The 19,853-nt window shown below is 38.1% G+C and overlaps 1 protein-coding gene across 1 annotated transcript in view; it reads left to right on the forward strand.

Annotated features, from left to right (window-relative positions):
- LOC126195272 (xylulose kinase-like) overlaps window positions 1–19,853 on the forward strand; it is a 152,492-nt gene that overhangs the window by 88,452 nt on the left and 44,187 nt on the right. Inside the window, exons 6-7 of the mRNA XM_049933803.1 lie at window positions 10,252–10,383; window positions 10,555–10,708. Of these exons, the coding sequence (XP_049789760.1) occupies window positions 10,252–10,383; window positions 10,555–10,708 (286 nt within the window). The remainder of the gene's footprint in view (window positions 1–10,251; window positions 10,384–10,554; window positions 10,709–19,853) is intronic.

Consider the following 19,853-nt stretch of genomic DNA (forward strand, 5'->3'; position numbering starts at 1 on the left):
CGTGCAGCGGGCCCGGCGGGCCGGTTAATGTGACACACTGCTGGTGAAGTTTCAAACGAGTCCTGAGCAAAGTCAAGTGTGTCTTGCCTGTCCAATATGTCTAACACTTGTTGAAGGGAGGGATTAACTAGTTTCAAAATCTGTTCCCGTATGCGAACATCAGAAACGTTCTGTGCTATTGCATCACGCACCATAGTATCTGAATAAGGAAGTCCACATTCGCATTCAAACGCACACTCCCTAGGAAGTCCTTGCAATGTCGCAACCCACTCCCTATTAGTCTGACCGGCCGTACGTTTTGTACGAAAGAACGTATACCTTTTTGCAACGACATTTACTGTTTCCTTGAAATAGGCATCTAAAGCAGACAAAAGTTCTTCGTAGGACAGAGTTGCTACGTTGCGCCGGGGAAACAACTTCACTATCACTCGGTAGGTGGACACACCGACACAAGAAAGCAAAAATGGCTGCCGCTCATTACCTTGAATTCTGTAGGCTGCTAGATGGAAGTCGAACTGACGGGACCACTCTTGCCATGACTCGTGGGTGGCATCAAAGGGTCTGAATTGAGGTGCAACAGCATGTTGTGGCGGCGGTAGCGATGAAGCGGCGGCGGCCGCATCGGTGTGCAGCGCACGTTGACCCTGGACGAGCTGTCCAAGAGCATCCAATAACGCCTGCGTCTGCTGATTCTGCAAGCGATAAAATTCGGACAGTACATCTGGAGATTGTGGCGAGGCCATGACACAAAGAAATTAGGGCAAAGTAAAACACAAGATCCGTTGTAGACTCGTCGCCATGTGATGTGTCGGCAGCTGGGCCAACACCTTGTAAATAGAGGTGGCTTAAAAGGCACGCGAGACTAACGCAGACGGGCGTGAAGTACTGGAACAGGATACGTAATTAATGCTATGAAGAAAAGTACGTAGCTGGTATAATACTTATCTTTAATAACTCATTGTGGTACATCGCACAAAGGAGACTTTAATTACAATCACTGTAAGGCTATTCTGTCTCTCGGCTAATGAGAGAGAAAGGCTTCGTACGTCTAGTCGCTAGCTCTGTCGTCCGTACAACTGGGCTGAGTTCGAGTCAGTCTCTCGAGACCTGCCTTGTGGTGGCGCTAGGTTTGCGATCACACAGTGGCGACACGCGGGTCCGACATGTACTACAGGACCGCGGCCGATTTAAGCTACCACCTAGGACGTGTGGTGTCTGGCTGTGACACCACACCTTCTTATGGTAACTGTTATCATTGTGGTTACTATATTCCCTCCTGTTGTGATTATTACTGTGCTAATTTTGATTACTACCTCTTCTTGAGGATGAACTTAGGGTATAATTTTATAACAAGAACACAACTCTTTTAGGAATAGTGATCTTCTTCCTTTAATATCTAAAAGATGACTCACAGCAACAACAAACACTTCAAAGAGTAAAAAACATGGAAAAAAGACACTCTTAGGAGCAAAGAAATTCACTACACAGAACTAAGCACCACCATAGGAGAGGAAACACAGTTCTGATTTATTTACTTTAACACTTCCCCCCAAATCAAACTGTGGTGCACTGAACAACTTTTAAATAAAAAATAAGAGGTCAAAACACATTAGTTGTGAAGTCCTATCTTGGTACACATTGCTTTAAATTTGTTTGATTTTAAAGGCTTTGTAAAAATGTCACCATGTTGATTTTCAGAACACACATATTATACATTGATATCCCCATTTTGATAGAGTTCTTGTACAAAATAATACTGTACTTTGATGTGCTTAGAACATTTGTGGAACTCTGCATTTTTCACTAATTTAATCGCACTTGCATTGTTAATTAACAATATGGGCATGTTTCTTTTTCCACTGATCTTCAACAGCAGTCTGTTGAGCCATACTAACTCCTTGGCTCCTTCACTTGCAGCAACAAACTCCACTTCAGTGGTGGATAGTGCAACTGATTTCTGCAGTTGAGATGTCCATGGTACATCTGTATCACCAACCAATCATTGAAACAAAATAATTTGTTGATCATCTTGTTTTAGTCAGCATCATTATCAGCATCAGCATAGGCACAAAGTTTACTTCCGCATGAAGTATAGAAGAGACCTAAGTCTGAAGTACCATGAAGATATCTGAAACTTTTTTTTACAGCATTCCAATCAGAAGAAATGGGTTTAGCCATAGATCAAGCAACTTTTGAGACAGCATAAGCATACATGAGTAGAGCCTGCCAGGTAAATTGATGATCCCACAGCTGAACAATAAGGAATGTTGTTGTCAAGAGTATTGCTATATTCACTGTCTAATTGGTCATTGATACATGGAGTTTTTAATCATTTTGAATCAGCCATGTTATAACAATGTAGAACTTCTCTGTGTATGCTTGCTGTGAAATAAACAAGCCAGACTCTCGTTGCTATATTTGCATACCTAAAAATGAGTCTAAGGAACTCACTGTTATTTTCAAATCAGTCTGTAACATATCTAAAAATGAATTCACCGCACTTTCTGTTGTTCCTGTGATAAGTCCATCATCAAATAAATAGCAATCAGCTTTGCTTTGTTGAATGTAAATGCAAAGATTTGCGGTTGAACTACAAGGTGTACAACTTTGCTTTTGCTGTAAAAAAACAGATCGCAGACATCAGGCAGTTAACTTGGACCTCAGTCAACATAACCTCATTCAAACACTCGTCGATTCGTGTCTGCATCATAAAGTTCTTCTTGATTGAAAATGTCAGTTTATGAGCCTAATTCTCGTCATTTGCGGGAGGTGTTACTGTTTTGTTTCAGTATGACGAAAACAGTGGCTGAGTCTCATCGAATGCTCTCAAGTATGTATGGTAAGGATGCTAGTAGTGAAGGAACATGTTGTGAGTTGTTTCAACACTTAAAAAACGATGATTTTAATGTTGTAGACCAACATAGTGGTGGAAGAGAGAATGTTTTCGAAGATGCAGAATTGGAGACATTGCTGAGTGAAGACTCACGTCAAACTCAAGAAGAATTGGCACGATTAGTGGGAGTGACACAGCAAGCCATTTCAAAATGTCTCAAGGCTATGGGCTTGTTTCAGAAAGAAGGAACTTGAGTCCCGTGTGAACTGAAACCAAGAGATGTTGAACGGCATTTGTGTGTTTGTAAACAGTTGCTTCAGAGGCTAAAACGGAAGGGATTTCTGCATCGCATTGTGACCAGTGGTGAAAAATGGGTTCATTACGATAACCCTAAATGCAAAAAAATCATGGGGATATCCCGGCCATGCTTCCATGTTGACGGCCAAACTGAATATTCATGGCTCCAAGATCATGCTCTGCATTTGGTGGGACCAGCTCAGCGTTGTGTACTATGAGGTGTTAAAACCAAGTGAAACAATCACAGGTGCTTGTTATCGAACACAATTAATGCATTTGAGAAGAGCATCAAAAGACAAACAACCGCAATACAGTGAGAGGCATGATAAAGTGATTTTTAAGTACAACAACGTTCAACCCCACATTGCAAAAGAGGTCAAAATGTACTTGGAAATGTTAAAATGGGAAGTCCTACCCCACCTGTCATATTCTCCAGGCATTGCTCCCTCTGACTATCACATGTTTTGATCAATGGCGCATGGTCTGGCTGACCAATACTTCCTTTTTCATGAAGAAGTCACAAATTGGAACGATTCGTGGATTGCTTCAAAAGATGAACAATTTTTACGACGTGGGATTCTTACACTGCCCGAAAGATGGGAGAAAGTAGTGACCAGCAATGGAAAATACTTTGAATCATACATGTGTAACCAATTTGTTTCATTAAAGCCTCAAATGTTGGGGAAAAAATGGCAGAAGCAAAGTTGTACACCTTGTAATTCTCATGAATGAATAAACTTATTATTCCAGCAATGAGGTGATTGCTTAAGTCCATAAAATGATTTCTTGAGTCGACAAACACAACCTGACCCATCATTGAAACTTTCTGGTTGAGCCATGTATATTTCTGTATCCAAGTCAACAAATAAAAATGCAGTTATAACATTGAACTGAGCAAGTTTCAGATTTTCTTCAGCTGCAACTGCTATTACAGCATGAATGGCGTCATAACAAGGAACTGGACTAAGCATTTCATCATAATCAAGTATGGCATGTTGAAACATACTGCGCACAACCAAGTGAGCATGGCATCAATCAATCGATCCATCGGGCTTATATTTAATATGAAGCATCCGTCGATCATCGATAACACGTTTTTGTTTAGGCAGTTCTACCAAGTCCCAGGTATCATTTTCTTCAAATGCCTTCATTTCTTCTTTGATTGCATTAAACCATTCATTGGAATTACTAGTTTCCATAGTTTCATTGAAGTTCGTTGATGCAAGCTCTTCATGGATTGCTTTTGTCTGGCAAACTAATGCATTTTCTTCTTGAGAGTTGTGAGACTGGTATCCTAATTCGTAGTCACTAAGTTTTACTGGGGGCATGTTTCACGAACTGGACATTGATTTGGTAACTCATCCCAATATTCTTGGTCAATAGTTTCAATCTGATCAACATTAGATTCAATATCCTCTCCTGTTTCTTCAGGTACAGAATTAAATTCCAATTCAATCGAATTTCCAGTTGTACATAGCTTTTCTGACTGAAAATCAACATTGCATGATGTCACCACATGATGTTTTGATGGAATCCACACTTTGTAACCATCTCTCTCATTCACATAGCCAATGAAATGACCAGGTATAGCCTTTTCATCAAACTTAGACCGAAATTTCTTTGGCAAAGAAACATAGTACTTTGATCCAAAAATTCATAGATAGTTCAAACTTTTAAACACCTTGCCCATCCACAATTCAAAGATGTTTTACCTTCAACACTGGACTTCTCACTACGACTGAGTAGAAAAATGGCTGTGTCACATACATGAGCCAAAAACAATTTAGGTAACTTGCTAGACGTTAACATTGAGCGAGCTGATTCAACTATATGGTCTTTTGCTTGTTCAGAAACACAGTTTTGCTTAAGAGTGTCTCAACATGTAAGATGAAACTCAATATCATGGTCTCATAGAACAGCAGTTACCACGTTACAATTCAAATCTCCTCCACCGTCAGACCAAAATCCTTTTACCTTATAACCAATAGCATCACACTCCTTCAAAAATGTTTTCAAATTGTTATCCACATCATATTTATTTTGCATAGCAATGAAAACTATTTATAGAATTGATAGACTTGGATCCATTAACATCTACATTGATCAACTCACCGACAGTTTGTGGACGATCTCTGCGATGGCTAAATGTTTTACAATGGGATTTGCCAAGAACACATCCATCACAAGATGATGTGGTATCAGGGAATTTAACTGAAATACTGAAACAAGAGAGCACATCTCGTACATGACGTTTATCTTGATGACCGAGTCTCTCATGCCAACACTGTAGTTCTTCTTCTGAAGTTGTTATGTTAATCATTACTTATGAATCCGGAGGACAAACTCACATGTTCATGATGTATACTGAACCAACTAGTCTTCCTGTTGCGACTACTTCATTACGTCGCTGAATGATAACACCTTTGTTATTGTAAGCCACATTATATCCACATTGTGTAGTTTGACAGACAGAGAAAAGATGATGTCTGACATCGCATACATACCAGACATTTTCAAGCAAAGCAGGTGTCCACCTTTTGTTTGTGAATATTTCAATATGGATACTGCCAATCCCATGTGCAAAAATAACTTTTATGGCAGCTGTTTGCATACATTGTGGAATCAGAAACTTTTCGAATGTAGCGATATGCTGTTTATTTGGTGAAATATGTGTTGTGCCAGAGTCCAAAATCCAAGAATCTGAACTATCAAAATTAACATGTGACAACAAGCTAGCAGCTAGAAATGTATTTGGTTTGTTGCTCACTTTTAAACTGGAACTCGAATTATTATTGTTGTTAGCTGTCGCTTTTGCTTCTTCTGTGGCTATGCGCTTTCAGCTGTTTGCTATAATATGTCCAGCTTTCTTGCAATACAGACATGTATGACTTTTCTTTTTTGACTTACTCCCCTCTGTTGCAAATCTCTTCTGTTTTTGATGTTGCTCATTCAATTTTGATTTTGTGTAGGAAACACCAGCTGCCTATGTCGCTAGTGAATTCTCAATCAAATGCAAATTCTCAATTAGAAGCTGTGTCGTCTGCTCAGGTTCAGAAACGCGATACCAGGTCGACCTGTAAAACTGATATTCAGGTGCCAATGTTTTGAAAATACAATGTTGGAGCAGCGAAAGGGGAAAAGTTCCATTTAGATTAATTTTGTTCAGTTCACTGCACAAGTCAGGGAAAATGTTTGCAAGGAGGGACATGTGTTTTATTATAGACATGATGTCATCTTTTGACATTTCAAAGAAACAATTGAACAATGAATATAGTCACTGCAATGAAGATTGTTCGTATATTGAAATAAGGGTATCCCAAGTTTCTTTTGCGCCAGTCTTCTTTCTTACATGAAAAGCAAGTTCCTCATCAAGCACTGTTCCAATGATATGAGCTGCCCGTTGCCAGCACCAATATGTGTCAGATGGTTCTTCTCCTTCCACTATTGACGGACACTGATGTGTACCATCTACAGTAGAATAAAGAGAATGGTCCTTTCAACAAAGTTGGATCTGCCATTTCTATGTTTCCCACTGATCTTTACTTGATAGTTTGCAAATGTTTGTCCGACTAATATCATGAATCAACTGAAGCGCTGTGTCTGCCATTCCAAAAATTTTGCAGTCTCACAAATATCCTATTAAATGGAAAAATAGTCTCATGAATGGATACTTTAATTCTCAGAGCCTGAAGCATTCAAACCTGGGCTTATAACCTGTTGTGGATGGACTTAGGATATAATTTTATAACAAGAGCACAACCCTTTCAGGAATAGTGATCTTCTTCCCGTAACATCCAAAAGATGACTCAGAGCAACAACAAACACTTCAAAGAGTAAAAACATAGAAAAAAAGGAAGGAGCAAAGAAGTTCACAACAAAGAACCAAGCACTACCATTGGAGAGGAGAGGAAACACGGTTCTGATTTACTTACTTTAACACCTCTTTCAAAATTTATGTGTCAGTTGTAGTTGTATTTCCCTGTCCCCCCCCTCCCCCCAAAAACTATCTAATTTATCTACATATTTCAAAAAATGGACTAGTGTCATCTGGCCCACAGACAAGGACCACTATACCTCATCTAGTAACATCCTTTTTAAAGTGTCAATCTGGGTCAGTTCATCAAAAGGTTTGCTCAAATGTGCTAATTTTTTAAGCTCATTTTTGCAAAACTGTTTCATGCTAATACACCCTTCCCTGTAACTTGGTCCATTGAGAAATTCACTATTCTAGCTTGTTCAGTCCCTGACCATAATTTACCTAAAAATTGTTTTTCAAAATCTCCATAGGTTGTGTCATAATTGGTATACTGATTTGTCCAGCTTAATGCTTCACCTTCCAGAAACTTCTTAACAAACTTGATTTTCATAATATCAGTCATACTAGACACAAAATTATCTTTGCAATGGTGCAGAAAATCTACAGTATGTAAACTACCTTCACTGGGAAAAGTTTTCACTGGAATGTTGCAAAACATGGTACCGTTCACATTTTCTACGATTTTGCTGTCTCCTGTTTTCACCTGTTCAACAAAACTGCTTTCAACAAGTGCCACTTTCGTGTCAGCATTACTTTCCAATTTTGAAATTCAATTATTTACATTTTTGTCCACAGTACTTATTTCCTCATTCACATTTTCGAAAGCAATTTTGTTTTACTATCTACCTTCAGTGATCTCATCTGTGACATTTTTAATTTCAATATTAAAGTCACATTCAACTTCTTTCATTTTAGAGTCAGCAGATTCTACTTGAACATCTAATCTATCAATTTGTTGGCTGATATCATTTATTTGAGCTGTATTTTTACTGACACAATCAAATAATGTTCCTATTGAATGACCTGTTTTTGTGAACTGATTCTTATTACCATTGTTCATATTTATTAACAACCACAGCATGGTACTTATGTCATTATTATCATCTCATTTTAAGTAATCCATTAGCTTTTTCTGTTTTACAAGTTCATCATTAACATTTTCCTGTTCTTGTTTCACTACACTATTTAAGTCTGCCATGTCAGTATTACTCCCTACTGTTCCAGATTCACTGCCTGTCATTGTTAGTAATTATACATCAAAAAACTTCACCAAAAAAGCAAACAAAAAATATTTCCAATGCTAAGCTTTGTTTTTGGTTGTTGACATTGTTAGTTGTTCACCTCACCTTTTATTTTTCATCCTTTTCTTCTTTTTGCTTACAAACTCCTTTCTGTTGCTATTGTTACTGTTTTGCAGTTCTGGTTCGTATCTGGCTGATTGTTCACATAAAAATTTCACTATATCTTTTAATCTGCAATAAGAAAAATAGTCCAACTCCGTATTCACATATCACTTTCAGAAAATCCTGGATAACATCACCATATTCTGACTATCCATGCCCTCTTGCTGCCCAAATTTGATTTATTAATGTTTGGAGTAAGTTAGTAACTTGGGCAGCTAGTCACATTTTCACAGCACTTGCCACATTGAGATAGTGACTCTGCAGTGAGTGGCAGGGACAGTCGAATTTAAATAACTAGTTCTGTTAATAATGGAAAATACTCATTTTTGTTGCTCTTCTTTGTTGTGTGTTTATCTTTCTATAATCATCTATGTATATTGTAAGTCATCTCACTTCCCAATGCAAATCAATAAAACACACATAACTCATTCTCCAGCCTCTCACTTTAAACTTGTACAACCATCTGCACAAAAGAACAAATATTTACCTCTAACAACATGTAACAAAGAAATTATTATCATATATCTTAAAACAAAGATGATGTGACTTACCAAACGAAAGCGCTGGCACGTCGATAGACACACAAACAAACACAAACATACACACAAAATTCAAGCTTTCGCAACAAACTGTTGCCTCATCAGGAAAGAGGGAAGGAGAGGGAAAGACGAAAGGATGTGGGTTTTAAGGGAGAGGCATATATTGATTTGTGTGTATGCAAAACAATCATTGGGACATAAATTTCATAAATAAAATACAATTAATTGTCTACCTTTTTGAGAAGTCCATAATCATCATTATAATTTCATAATTATTTATAAGCATTGACATTTAAAGATTTTCGCATAGTCATGTAGTAGAGATTTTTGGATTTTATGTCTTTGGTGTGATCATTCACTTCATATGATCCAAGATCAGTTAGCATATTTATCTCACCATAATCAGTTTTATTACAGTATGTCATAATGACATGTTGCTTGGTCCAGTTTATATTTCATACAATTTTAAATGAAGCTGAAAGCCCGTTTTCTCTATTATTCAATGCATCTTAAGGGAAGCAAGAGTTCCCCACAGATGCCAATTCTATTTACATGCGACTCACATTTATAATAAGTTGATCAAACCTGATGACTCAAGGACAGAACAGCTAAAAACATGCCAAAACAAAACTTTCTGTAAAGTTAGAAGAATAAAAATTCAGTCCTCTGTTGTTATTGTGTTTATTAACTGACTGATGACATTTGATTTGGGGAGTATGAATTGCAATCAAATTTTGTAGAAGGCAATATATTTGTGAAGCTGTTGAAGAATTCTTAAGATTGTTTACATTAATTATTATGAAGTAATTCATCATGTTTTAAGAATCATGATGGAGGGGATTATCACATAGAAGCTACCCCCACACAACAAGTTATCTCACTGCAAATAAAAGAGTGTTCAGACTTTCAGTAAATGTTGGGAGCTCAAAAATGGAAACCAAAATTGAAGCCATGAATCAATGGTTTAGTACATGCAAGTAGAATATTAGGTAAGAAAAGAGATGGATAATAAGTCAAGTAATTTCATGTAGTCACAAAATGTATCTGTTATGTACATATGAACTAACTTTTAATAAATGAAAATGTGGGTTAAAACAAACAAAGGTTTCAGTCTGAAGCAACTGATCATTAGAGGTCAATCGGGTACTTGGAGTTGATGATTGACTAACAAAAAAGTGATGAATTCAACTCAAACACATCACTAAATTTGTCTGTAAACTCATGGGAAAAAATTGAAAAAAAGTGTTACCAGTTTTACATCAGCATAGTGATAATTTCATGAAATAGTACCTAGTATGAATATATGCCTGGTTAAAAATATACAAATATCTCATCTCTACAACTCTGTTTTCCTTTCTGTAGAGAATCTCAGTAGTAAGCAGCTTTGTATGTTCACTGTTCCTGGGTCACTATGCTCCAATAGACTATGCTGATGGTTCTGGTATGAACCTAATGGACATTACACAGAAGAAATGGTCCAAAATTTGCCTTGAGGTGAGATATTAGAAATATTTATTAAGGCATACTTACTTTCATTTTGTACTTCAAACAGTGAAAATTTGATACAAAGTAACCTGAATTCCAAGACAAACATTGATTTTGTTAATGTTCTAAGGTCTGTGCCCAAAAAATAACTATCAAGAAATCACTTACTCATTGTTATAGGCCTGTGCTCCTGGTCTTTCTGAAAAGTTGGGGGAGCCTGTACCCTCTTACACTTTGTTGGGCCCAGTTTCTAACTATTTTGTTGAACGGTTTGACTTCAGTACTGACTGCAAAGTAGTGGCCTTTACTGGAGATAACCCAGCATCACTTATTGGTATAGTATGCAACATTTATTGATTTTGTATGAAGCCACGTGTTCTTAAAAATTGTCTTAAATTTTTACTGTTTATTTTGACATTTCTCTAATCTCTATGTATTTCACTATTGTCTGTATGCTTCCAAATTCATTATTTGGGAATATTACCATTGCCTGAATGGTATTAAATAATCAGGTCATTAAGAAAGAACTGAGTATCTAATTATAAAAGTTTAAAGAGACGGAAACTATGGCCAGTACTTATATCTGGGAGACAAAATTCCGTACTGCCGATAGACATATTTACACTTGTTTATTGGCAGTACTGGATTTTCATCTCATGGAGATAAGTACTAACCAGTCATTTTATCTCAGTGCAATTTTTGGTCCAATGTTTGAATGTAACAAAAACATGACCCTCTATAAACAAATGGGTTTTTGTCTGAAATTTTATAGATAATCTAAGAGTGGGAAATGGACAAATGGATTATCAGGCAAATGGGGTTTCAAACTGAAGGACATGAGGTCTAGTTTTGCAAAAAAGTGTTTAAATGCTTCAAAGTAATCAGAGTAATTAAGAAAAAATTAATACTTTATTTGAGGGAAAATATTGTCCGAATTTTCATAAGCTACACGGAGTCAAAAATGGACAAATGGGGTAGCAAGTAGACCAATGTGAGGTATGGTTTTGCAGAAAAAATATTTAATTGTTGGAAAGAAATCAAGGTAATTATGAAAAACTTGACTAGTGGTTTCAGGAAAAATGGAGGTATTTCATGACAACTGCCACCACCTATGTAAATGAAGTGTCAGAAAGTTCATTTCTTCAAGACTTAGCCATTATGCACATAAAAAGATGCACTGGTGTGATATTTAACTGTCGAAAAGGCATCCTTCAAATCAAGAACTAAATTTAAGACAGTTTGAAATCAGAAGACACAAGGAATGCAAATAAGGTGTCAGAAAGTTCATCTTTTCAATGACTAGCTGTTTCACACATGAAAAGTTGCTTTGGTTTGATATTAACTGTCAAATGGGCTTCCTTTGCACCAAGTACTTAATTCAGGACATTTCAAGAAAATTGTAGAACCACAAATGACGTATCAAAAAGTTTGCCTGTTCCAGGCATAGCTATTCTTGTAAAGAATGTTGCATTGGTGTTAAATTTGATTTTTAATATGGCTACCTTCAAATCAAGTTCTACATTTAAGACATTTTGAGAACATATTTCTGAGCAAAACTTAAAAATAAAGAAAAAAGAAAAATGGTCATTTTTTGTGTAATGATTTGTCTAAAAGTGAGAAATAAAAAGATTAGAGAAACATTTGATGCACCTCTTTGATTGATGCTCAAAATTACTTACAGGAAATGAGGTGTTGATTTGCAGTGTGCCTACTACTTCCTGATATTTGAAGGATTCTCTACTGAAAAATTTTTATCACTATAAACTTATTGGAAACTTTTGTATGCCTTCAGGGATAGATGATGTAAACATGTCAAAGCTACACAACAGCAGACTGCACAGTCTATATAATCCACCAGCCAAATATCCTCTACTACTCTTTAAATTTCTAAGATTGTAAGTTAAACATTGAACTTTAAACTCTCAACTAGCACATCATTTGCTTCACATGGTTTTGAGAATCATGCAAAGGCACGTCAAATGTTTCTCTAATTTATTTCACTTCCTACTTTAGTCAAAATATTTGACTTTTTTCAATTTTTTAATGTTTTTTTTCATATTATATTTCATTCTGACACAACTGTCTGTCTGACACAACATTAACACATTAATGTTAAAATCTGGTTGTGATGTGAAAAAATAAAAATGTTGTGTTTGTAAAAATAAAAATATAGTAAGAGGTGTGGAGAAGAGTGAAGCTGGTGATCGGCAGGGAGAGGAAGCATTGTGGCAGGGTTAGAGCAATTTGAGGAAAGAAGCTACTAGAAGTGATATTTGGTGTTGCTGTAAAGTTCCTGATTAAGTCAAACTCTCCTTTGTATCCTTTTTTTTTTCAAGACTGCTAGACTTACAGCTGCATGATAGCTTGGTAGAGCCTCTCTGTAATGTAGAAGATAAAGAGAAAATCCAGTAGAAAATGAGATGAACCACTTAGTTGATTGCATTAGAACATTGTCAGTCATATTTTTTGATTTGTGAACATATTGCACTGTATTGTCTTTGAACAAAGACAGCAGAAGTATACTCATTTATGTTGCAGTACATTAACATTTGAAATATTGAATGTCTGTAGGAATTGTCTCATTGCTCTCAACACTACTGTTGACAAAAATTATTTTAATATCATGGTTATTCCTGTCATAATTCTCATCAAGTGTGAAGCTCAACTACAAAAATTAGGGTACTCTATCATAATGAATCTGTAATAATAGAAATATATTTTGATGATGTTAAAACCCCCACTCTGCTATTTGACAAGATGTAGCGATAACTGACATATGAGTAATCATAATAGTTGTACTTAATTCATGTTATCTTTTAGGTCTCTCTTCTACAGTCTCAGGTTTACAAGTTGTACAGGATATATTCAGTCTTTGCAACCATAATATTAATATTATTTAGAAAAAACACAATTGTTACAGTGCTTTAAAATGAAACTAAATGTCTCTGGTCTAAAAAAGGCTTTTGTTTAAGTCAGAAGGATGAAATACATTCCTTAATACTTGTTGCACTTAATAATTCAACAAATTTGACCATAAAAAATTCTTCTGATTGGATATACATCACTTATGGGTTTTCACAGGGCTCAGTCTTAGGTCACTATTGTTTCTCATATATGTAAACAAGCTTTTAGCTAATTGTGAGTGAAAACTTGAAATAAAAATTGTTGTAAGTGCCATAATAAGGAATTTTGAAGTTTTGTGTATTGTGGGATCTACGTGCCAAGCCCAGTTATGTATAAAAGTCTTGAACTGCCATGAATGAAAATGCAGTACCAAATTCAATCAACAGATGACATACAGCTTAACAGCTTCTGCTGTTAACATATGAAAGCTGCTGTGTCCTCCACACTTACTCTTCAGAGTTAAATAAAATGGTGATGGTAACAGATGTTTGTAGCATTTTAAGCAGGAAGAAATGATGAATTAAAGGAGAAGATACTGTGGCTGCAATGAGAAGAAAAGTTGCAAAATGGAGGGAATGAATACATAAGTTCAAGTAATAAATGCATTCCTGCAAAAGCCTGCCCAGCACAGGAAATAGTATCATTACTGATCACTAATCAAACCATATCTGGACAAATGTTTAATCTTTTAGCTTGAAAGCACCAATAATGTTCCACTAAGTTATTTTCATTGTGAAAAGAAAAAACTCATCAGATATAGTGCACAGTGTTCTCCTTCTTGTTTTTCAGAGTCAGTTAACATCAAGTACAAATGTAAGAACTTTAACTATGAACTCAAAGTTGTGCTGTTTGAAGATTTTTATTATGTGGCAGGTATTGAAAAACAAGGGAGTAGCTTGATATGGCTGATGTCATGGTACCAATGATGACTGTACACAGAGCAGGAGACAAGCAACTATTCATTACACTGCTACAGATGAGCAAGGTGATGCAATGTAAATTTTCAGAGGAACATTTGCTAAAATATTTTCATTAATTCAGAAGGAAATCTAGGTACTAACTGGAAGAAAGGGAAAAAATGCCTTATGACATACAAGGAGATAAGGGTACTAAAATGCAACACAGAAAATTCAGTGAAAGAATAGAAAATCAAGTGGCACAACATGAACAAATTTTTCCGTGAGACCAAAATCACTATAGTGGATGCAAAACTGAAAAAGAATGTCTCAGTCCCTATCTTAATGTACATTAAATGATCAAAGCCATCAAAACCAACAATGATTCACAACTGCTGAACAGTTTTTAATATAACAATGAAAATGCATTAGAGTTTTACATTACATGACATTATATTACAGTTTTATTATGATACTTTTATCAGGGGGAGGCACACTGCTGCAAGTGGAATCCATGTCCTTGGAACAACACAATGACTACATGTGCCGCTTGCCTGACCAGAAGACCATAGGGGGCCCAACAAGGTGTGGGCACAACTTATTTGTATGATGGGTAGGCTGCTCCCTACTGAAATTCGCCATAAGCAGCTGTCAACCTTTGTGACCCACCATGACACTTGGCAACCATTGCTGCTGCTGGTCAAAGGACCAGGCCCAAACATTAGCTGCAGAGGAAAACATTGCAGAACATGGTGGTATATGGCATGCAACTAAGATTGCAGCAATTCCAGGAGATCCATGGTTGGTGCCTCACAAATGATCCACTGGATTGCACCTGTTGATGCACCACATCATCAAAGAATGAGGCAGACATGGTCTTCTTCATACTCACAAAGCACTCTCCCTCCGAGTTAGAAGGCAGGTGTAATGTGGTGGTCGTCAGATGCCAGATACTGCTGCAAATGGAGAAGTGTTCAAATTCCTGCAACACAAATTTATTTTGTATCATTATCAGACATGAGGGTCCTCGCATATCCCTCAATGGCAAAAATAACTGAAAATGCATGAAAACTGATAGCTAACAATTTGGAGGACAGATGTCTATGTATGGGAAACTGGACAGTGCGTCAACCACCAACAACCACCCATTCTCAAGGGAGCTCTGGGACCAGCCAATTTGAAACTGTCACGCTCCAGCCATTGCATCTGGACCCTGAAACAATTTTCCAGAAAAGCAGATCAGCAGCCATGGCAGTCACAACCTCTAATGCTGTCAGTGGAAAATATGACAGGATTTGCTGCAAGGCATCATCCAAAGCAAACACGAGAGTGTCCTGACTATCAGGCTCCAGATCAGGCCCCGCCAGCAGCTGCAATAGCAGATCAGCATTGTCATGATGGACAGTGGAGCAGTAATGAATGTCCTACCAACAGTTACTGACAAAGGGGGCCCACTTCTGAAACTGGTGGGCAATCTTATCAGACAATTTAAAATGAGAGCCAAATAAGAAAACCTGCAGCTTGTGGTCAATGATAAGCAGGAACCTTATCCCATGCAAGAAAATTGAAACTTTTTACCCCAAACATGTTGTGCAATGGAAATCATCTTTGGTGCATGACTGATGGGCTGTTTGATGCCATCTAGATTCTGATCTAGCAATGCCATAATGGGACGCATCACAGGCCAGGGTAAAGGTTCACCAGTGTAAAGAGGTTCTTGGGCAGTGGCTATTTGATGATGGCTTTGATGTGGTTGTCCATAGAGATGAGGCCATCTTTCATATTTTTTAAGCACATATCCCAAAAAATGCATCCTTGGGGAAAAAAAATCTATACTTTCCCAGCTTGCAATGAAGGCCATTCTCCACAAGGCAGTGTAAAACCAATGAATGCTTTGTAAATGCTCCTTTCTTGTGGAGTCAATTACCCAGATGACACCAAGATCATTGCTGAAACAGAGAATGCCATGAATCAGGTGTTCCAAATGCTGTTGACAAATTACTAGCACAGACAAGATTCCAAAAGGCAATCGATTAAACTGATATAACCAAAGGGGTTGTTGAGTACAGAGGAAGTCCCAAAGACAGTGTGCAATGGAAACTGCAGGTAGGTGAGAAATACTGGTTCCCCCTACATCTTTGCCAACAGCTCTACTAGCCACAGAATTGGATAAGAATCCGTGGCACAATGCAAATTGACCGTCTGTTTAAAATTGCCACAAATGCACATGGCACTCTTGGGCTTTTGTATCACCATCAAAGGGGTGGCACATTGACTCAATGAAATAGGATGCAAAATTTAGGTACTGCTGATGCCTTAAGACAAATATAAGTCTCAAAATTTTATGCCCAACCCAAAATATTCTCAAACAGTGTGCTGTATGACTGCAGTATGAAGTCTAAATCATGAAAAGGCGTGGACTGCAGAACTAAATGCACTTTGTCGACTATCTGGAAGTCAAAAACAAAGAGGATGTCGAGCCTAAAAATATACACATCAAGAAAAGTTTTGAATCACCTCAGTTCCGAGAGTTGTGGAACCTATGCAGAAAATTGAAATAGATATCAACATAAACATCATTTCTGCCCTTTTTATTGCACATGAAAACCACACATTGCATGTTGTACCACCTTCAGAGGTAGTGGTTCAGATTGCTGTACACATCAGTACCTCTAATACCAAGTAGCATGTCCTATTGCATTGATCCATGCCTTTATTTGTCTTGGCATACTATCCACAAGTTCATCAAGACACTGTTGGTACAGATTGTCCCACTCAATGGTGATTCAGTGTATATCCCTCAGAGTGGTTGATGGGGTCACATCATCCATAAGCAGCCCTTTTCAATCTACCCCAGGCGTGTTCGATAGGGTTCATGTCTGGAGAACATGCTGGCCACTCTGGTCAAGCGATGTCATTATGCTTAAGGAAGTCATTCACAAGATGTGGACGATGGGGGCATGAATTGTCATCCATGAAGATGAATGGCTCGCCAATGTGCTGCCGATATGGTTGCACTTTTGGTCGGAGGATGGCATTCACATATCGTACAGCTGTTATGGCACCTTCCATGACCACCAACAGCATATGTTGGCCCCTTGTAATGCCACCCCAAAACAGCAGGGAACCTCCACTTCGCTGCACTCACTGGACAGTGTGTCTAAGGTGTTCAGCCTGACCGTGTTGCCTCCAAACACGTCTCTGATGATTGTCTGGTTGGAGGCATATGCGACACACATTGGTGAGGAGAATGTGATATCAATCCTGAGCGGTCCATTCAGCATGTTGTTGAGCCCATCTGTAGTGCATTGCATGGTGTCAAAATTGCAAAGATGGACCTCGCCATGGACGTCAGGAGTGAAGTTGCACCTCATGCAGCATATTGCGCACAGTTTGAGTTGTAGCATGATGTCCTCTGACTGCACAAAAAGCATTATTCGACATGGTGGCATTGCTGTCAGGGTTCCCCCAAGCCATAATCCGTAGGTAGTGGTCATCCACTGCAGTAGTAGCCCTTGGGTGACCTGAGCGAGGATGTCATCGACAGTTCCTGTCTCTCTGTATTTTCTCCATATCTGAACAACATCGCTTTGGTTCACTCTGAGATGGCTGGACACTTCCCTTGTTGAGAGCCGTTCAAGGCAGAAAGTAACAATGCAGACGTGATTTAATCTCAGTATTGGCCGTCTAGGCATGGTTGAACTACAGACAACATGAGCTGTGTACCTCCTTCCTGGTGTAATGACTGGAACTGAGTCAGACCCCCTCCATCTAATAGGCGCTGCTCATGTATGGTTGTTTGCATCTTTAGGCGGATTTAGTGACATCTCTGAACAGTGAAAGAGACTGTGTCTGTGATACAATATCCACAGTCAACATCTATCTTCAGGAGTTTGGGAACCAGGATGATGCAAAACTTTTTTTGGTGTGTGTATTTTACACTAATAGTGATGCCATTAACAATGTAAGTTGCTATTCTGATTTTTTTTATAATGCATAGAGATGGAGAATTGCCCCCACTGAGGAAGACTCAGTTCACTATTAGGCACAACCTGACATAGCAGTCATTGCAACTCTTGGCACTCCAAAAGGCTGTAAGTATCTAAGTTAATGTGGATGACTGTTGCTCCATTGCCTGCCTGACATTCTACTGGCTGCTGCTCCACAACCATTGTCAGCAAAATACACTGGAGTGACCCATATTGAACATAGGGGATGGTCCCAGAATCCAGAGAAAACACACGGGTGTCTGATGGCTGACTCATGGTTTGCTATGATCCAGGCCGCATATGTCTGCCCAGGGTTCTGGCTAAACTGCAGCTGTTCTACCGCCACATTGGTTTGATGTCTGAAATACTGCATTAGCAAATGAGAAAGGGAAGCTTTTTAAGGTCAATGGAGTGCTTTAATTTTGAACAGCTTCAAATGAACCCAAGTGGCTGCACAATTGAAAAGTGGTGTTACTGGCAGTGCAGCAAGAACTGGTCCAGGTAATTCTCCCACGTCTCTGTAGACTGATTGAAGCTGATAAACAGCATCAGGGACAGGGAAGAAGAATGCACAAAAGGCACCTAATGTTCCATTGGCAAGGGTGCAAACCAAATTCACACTCTGCATCTGCTCCTGTTGCTTTTCCTTGTGTGGGTGCAACCATTCCTGCCTGAACTGCAGAAATGCTGGGTCCATGGTGGCCCAAAATTAACAATGGTAAAATGGAAACAAAAAATAGGGGTTTCTCACATGTAAGAATGTCGTTCATTGCATGTAAGAAAGTCCTTCATTGTCACTTTGGCACTTTGGTACCTGCAAAAGCATGACAATGGAGCTACACCACACTGTTGGTGCAGGTACTTCATGGGCCAACAGTGGCTCAATAATGATGGGGAACAGAACTGCATTAGAGGAAATAAAAACTTGCTGTGCAAGTTAATCTGAGAGAAGCAGAAATTTCTGAAACCACATAGAGATGTGCAAGGGGATAAACCCTGCACATGGCTGCACCAGGTTGATGATAGAGCACTCAGCAACAACACTTAATATAAACCACAAGTCTAGGTCTACAGTCGTTGAACTTAGCATAAGAACTGCCCTGCCTGGCTTACTGTCCGCAAGGTAAATAGCCAGCGTATCTATCCATACTATGTGTCATGTACGTTCTCCATGGCAGATTTCCACACTATTCTGCTGTGCTATGTGTACCAGCTCATCTGCCTCCATCGTGATCTGCACTGGTGGAGATACTAAAGATATGATGAAGTATGACCAAAATGAATCTTAGAAGCCTAGCATTGTTATCTGTTCAGAATTAATTGATTTTGCAATTGCTGTTCATTCCAACTTTGACTCATAGTCCATTGTTTTACCTCACACAACTTTCATTTACAACTTCAGTGTCCATATAGCTGATAATAATGATGTAAACATAATTTTGTGTCACAAAGGTTTGGAAGTTGTGGTACTAATGAAATTGGTTCTTGTTTGCTTAAAATCTCTGCAGATGTTGCATCTTTAAAGAAAATGCTGATAATCTTGAGTGACAACTGTTGGGACTAAAACAAAAAAACAGAATAATCCTCTTTCTCTCGATGTACCTTGTTATAGCAGATGTTTTTGAAAAAATAAACCACAAGTTCCTCATATCAGGTCACTCCTTTTAAGTTGAGACAGGGATTTCACTTT

The sequence above is a fragment of the Schistocerca nitens genome, chromosome 7 (assembly GCF_023898315.1).
Source record: "Schistocerca nitens isolate TAMUIC-IGC-003100 chromosome 7, iqSchNite1.1, whole genome shotgun sequence".
In the NCBI taxonomy this organism is placed as follows: Eukaryota; Metazoa; Arthropoda; class Insecta; order Orthoptera; family Acrididae; genus Schistocerca; species Schistocerca nitens.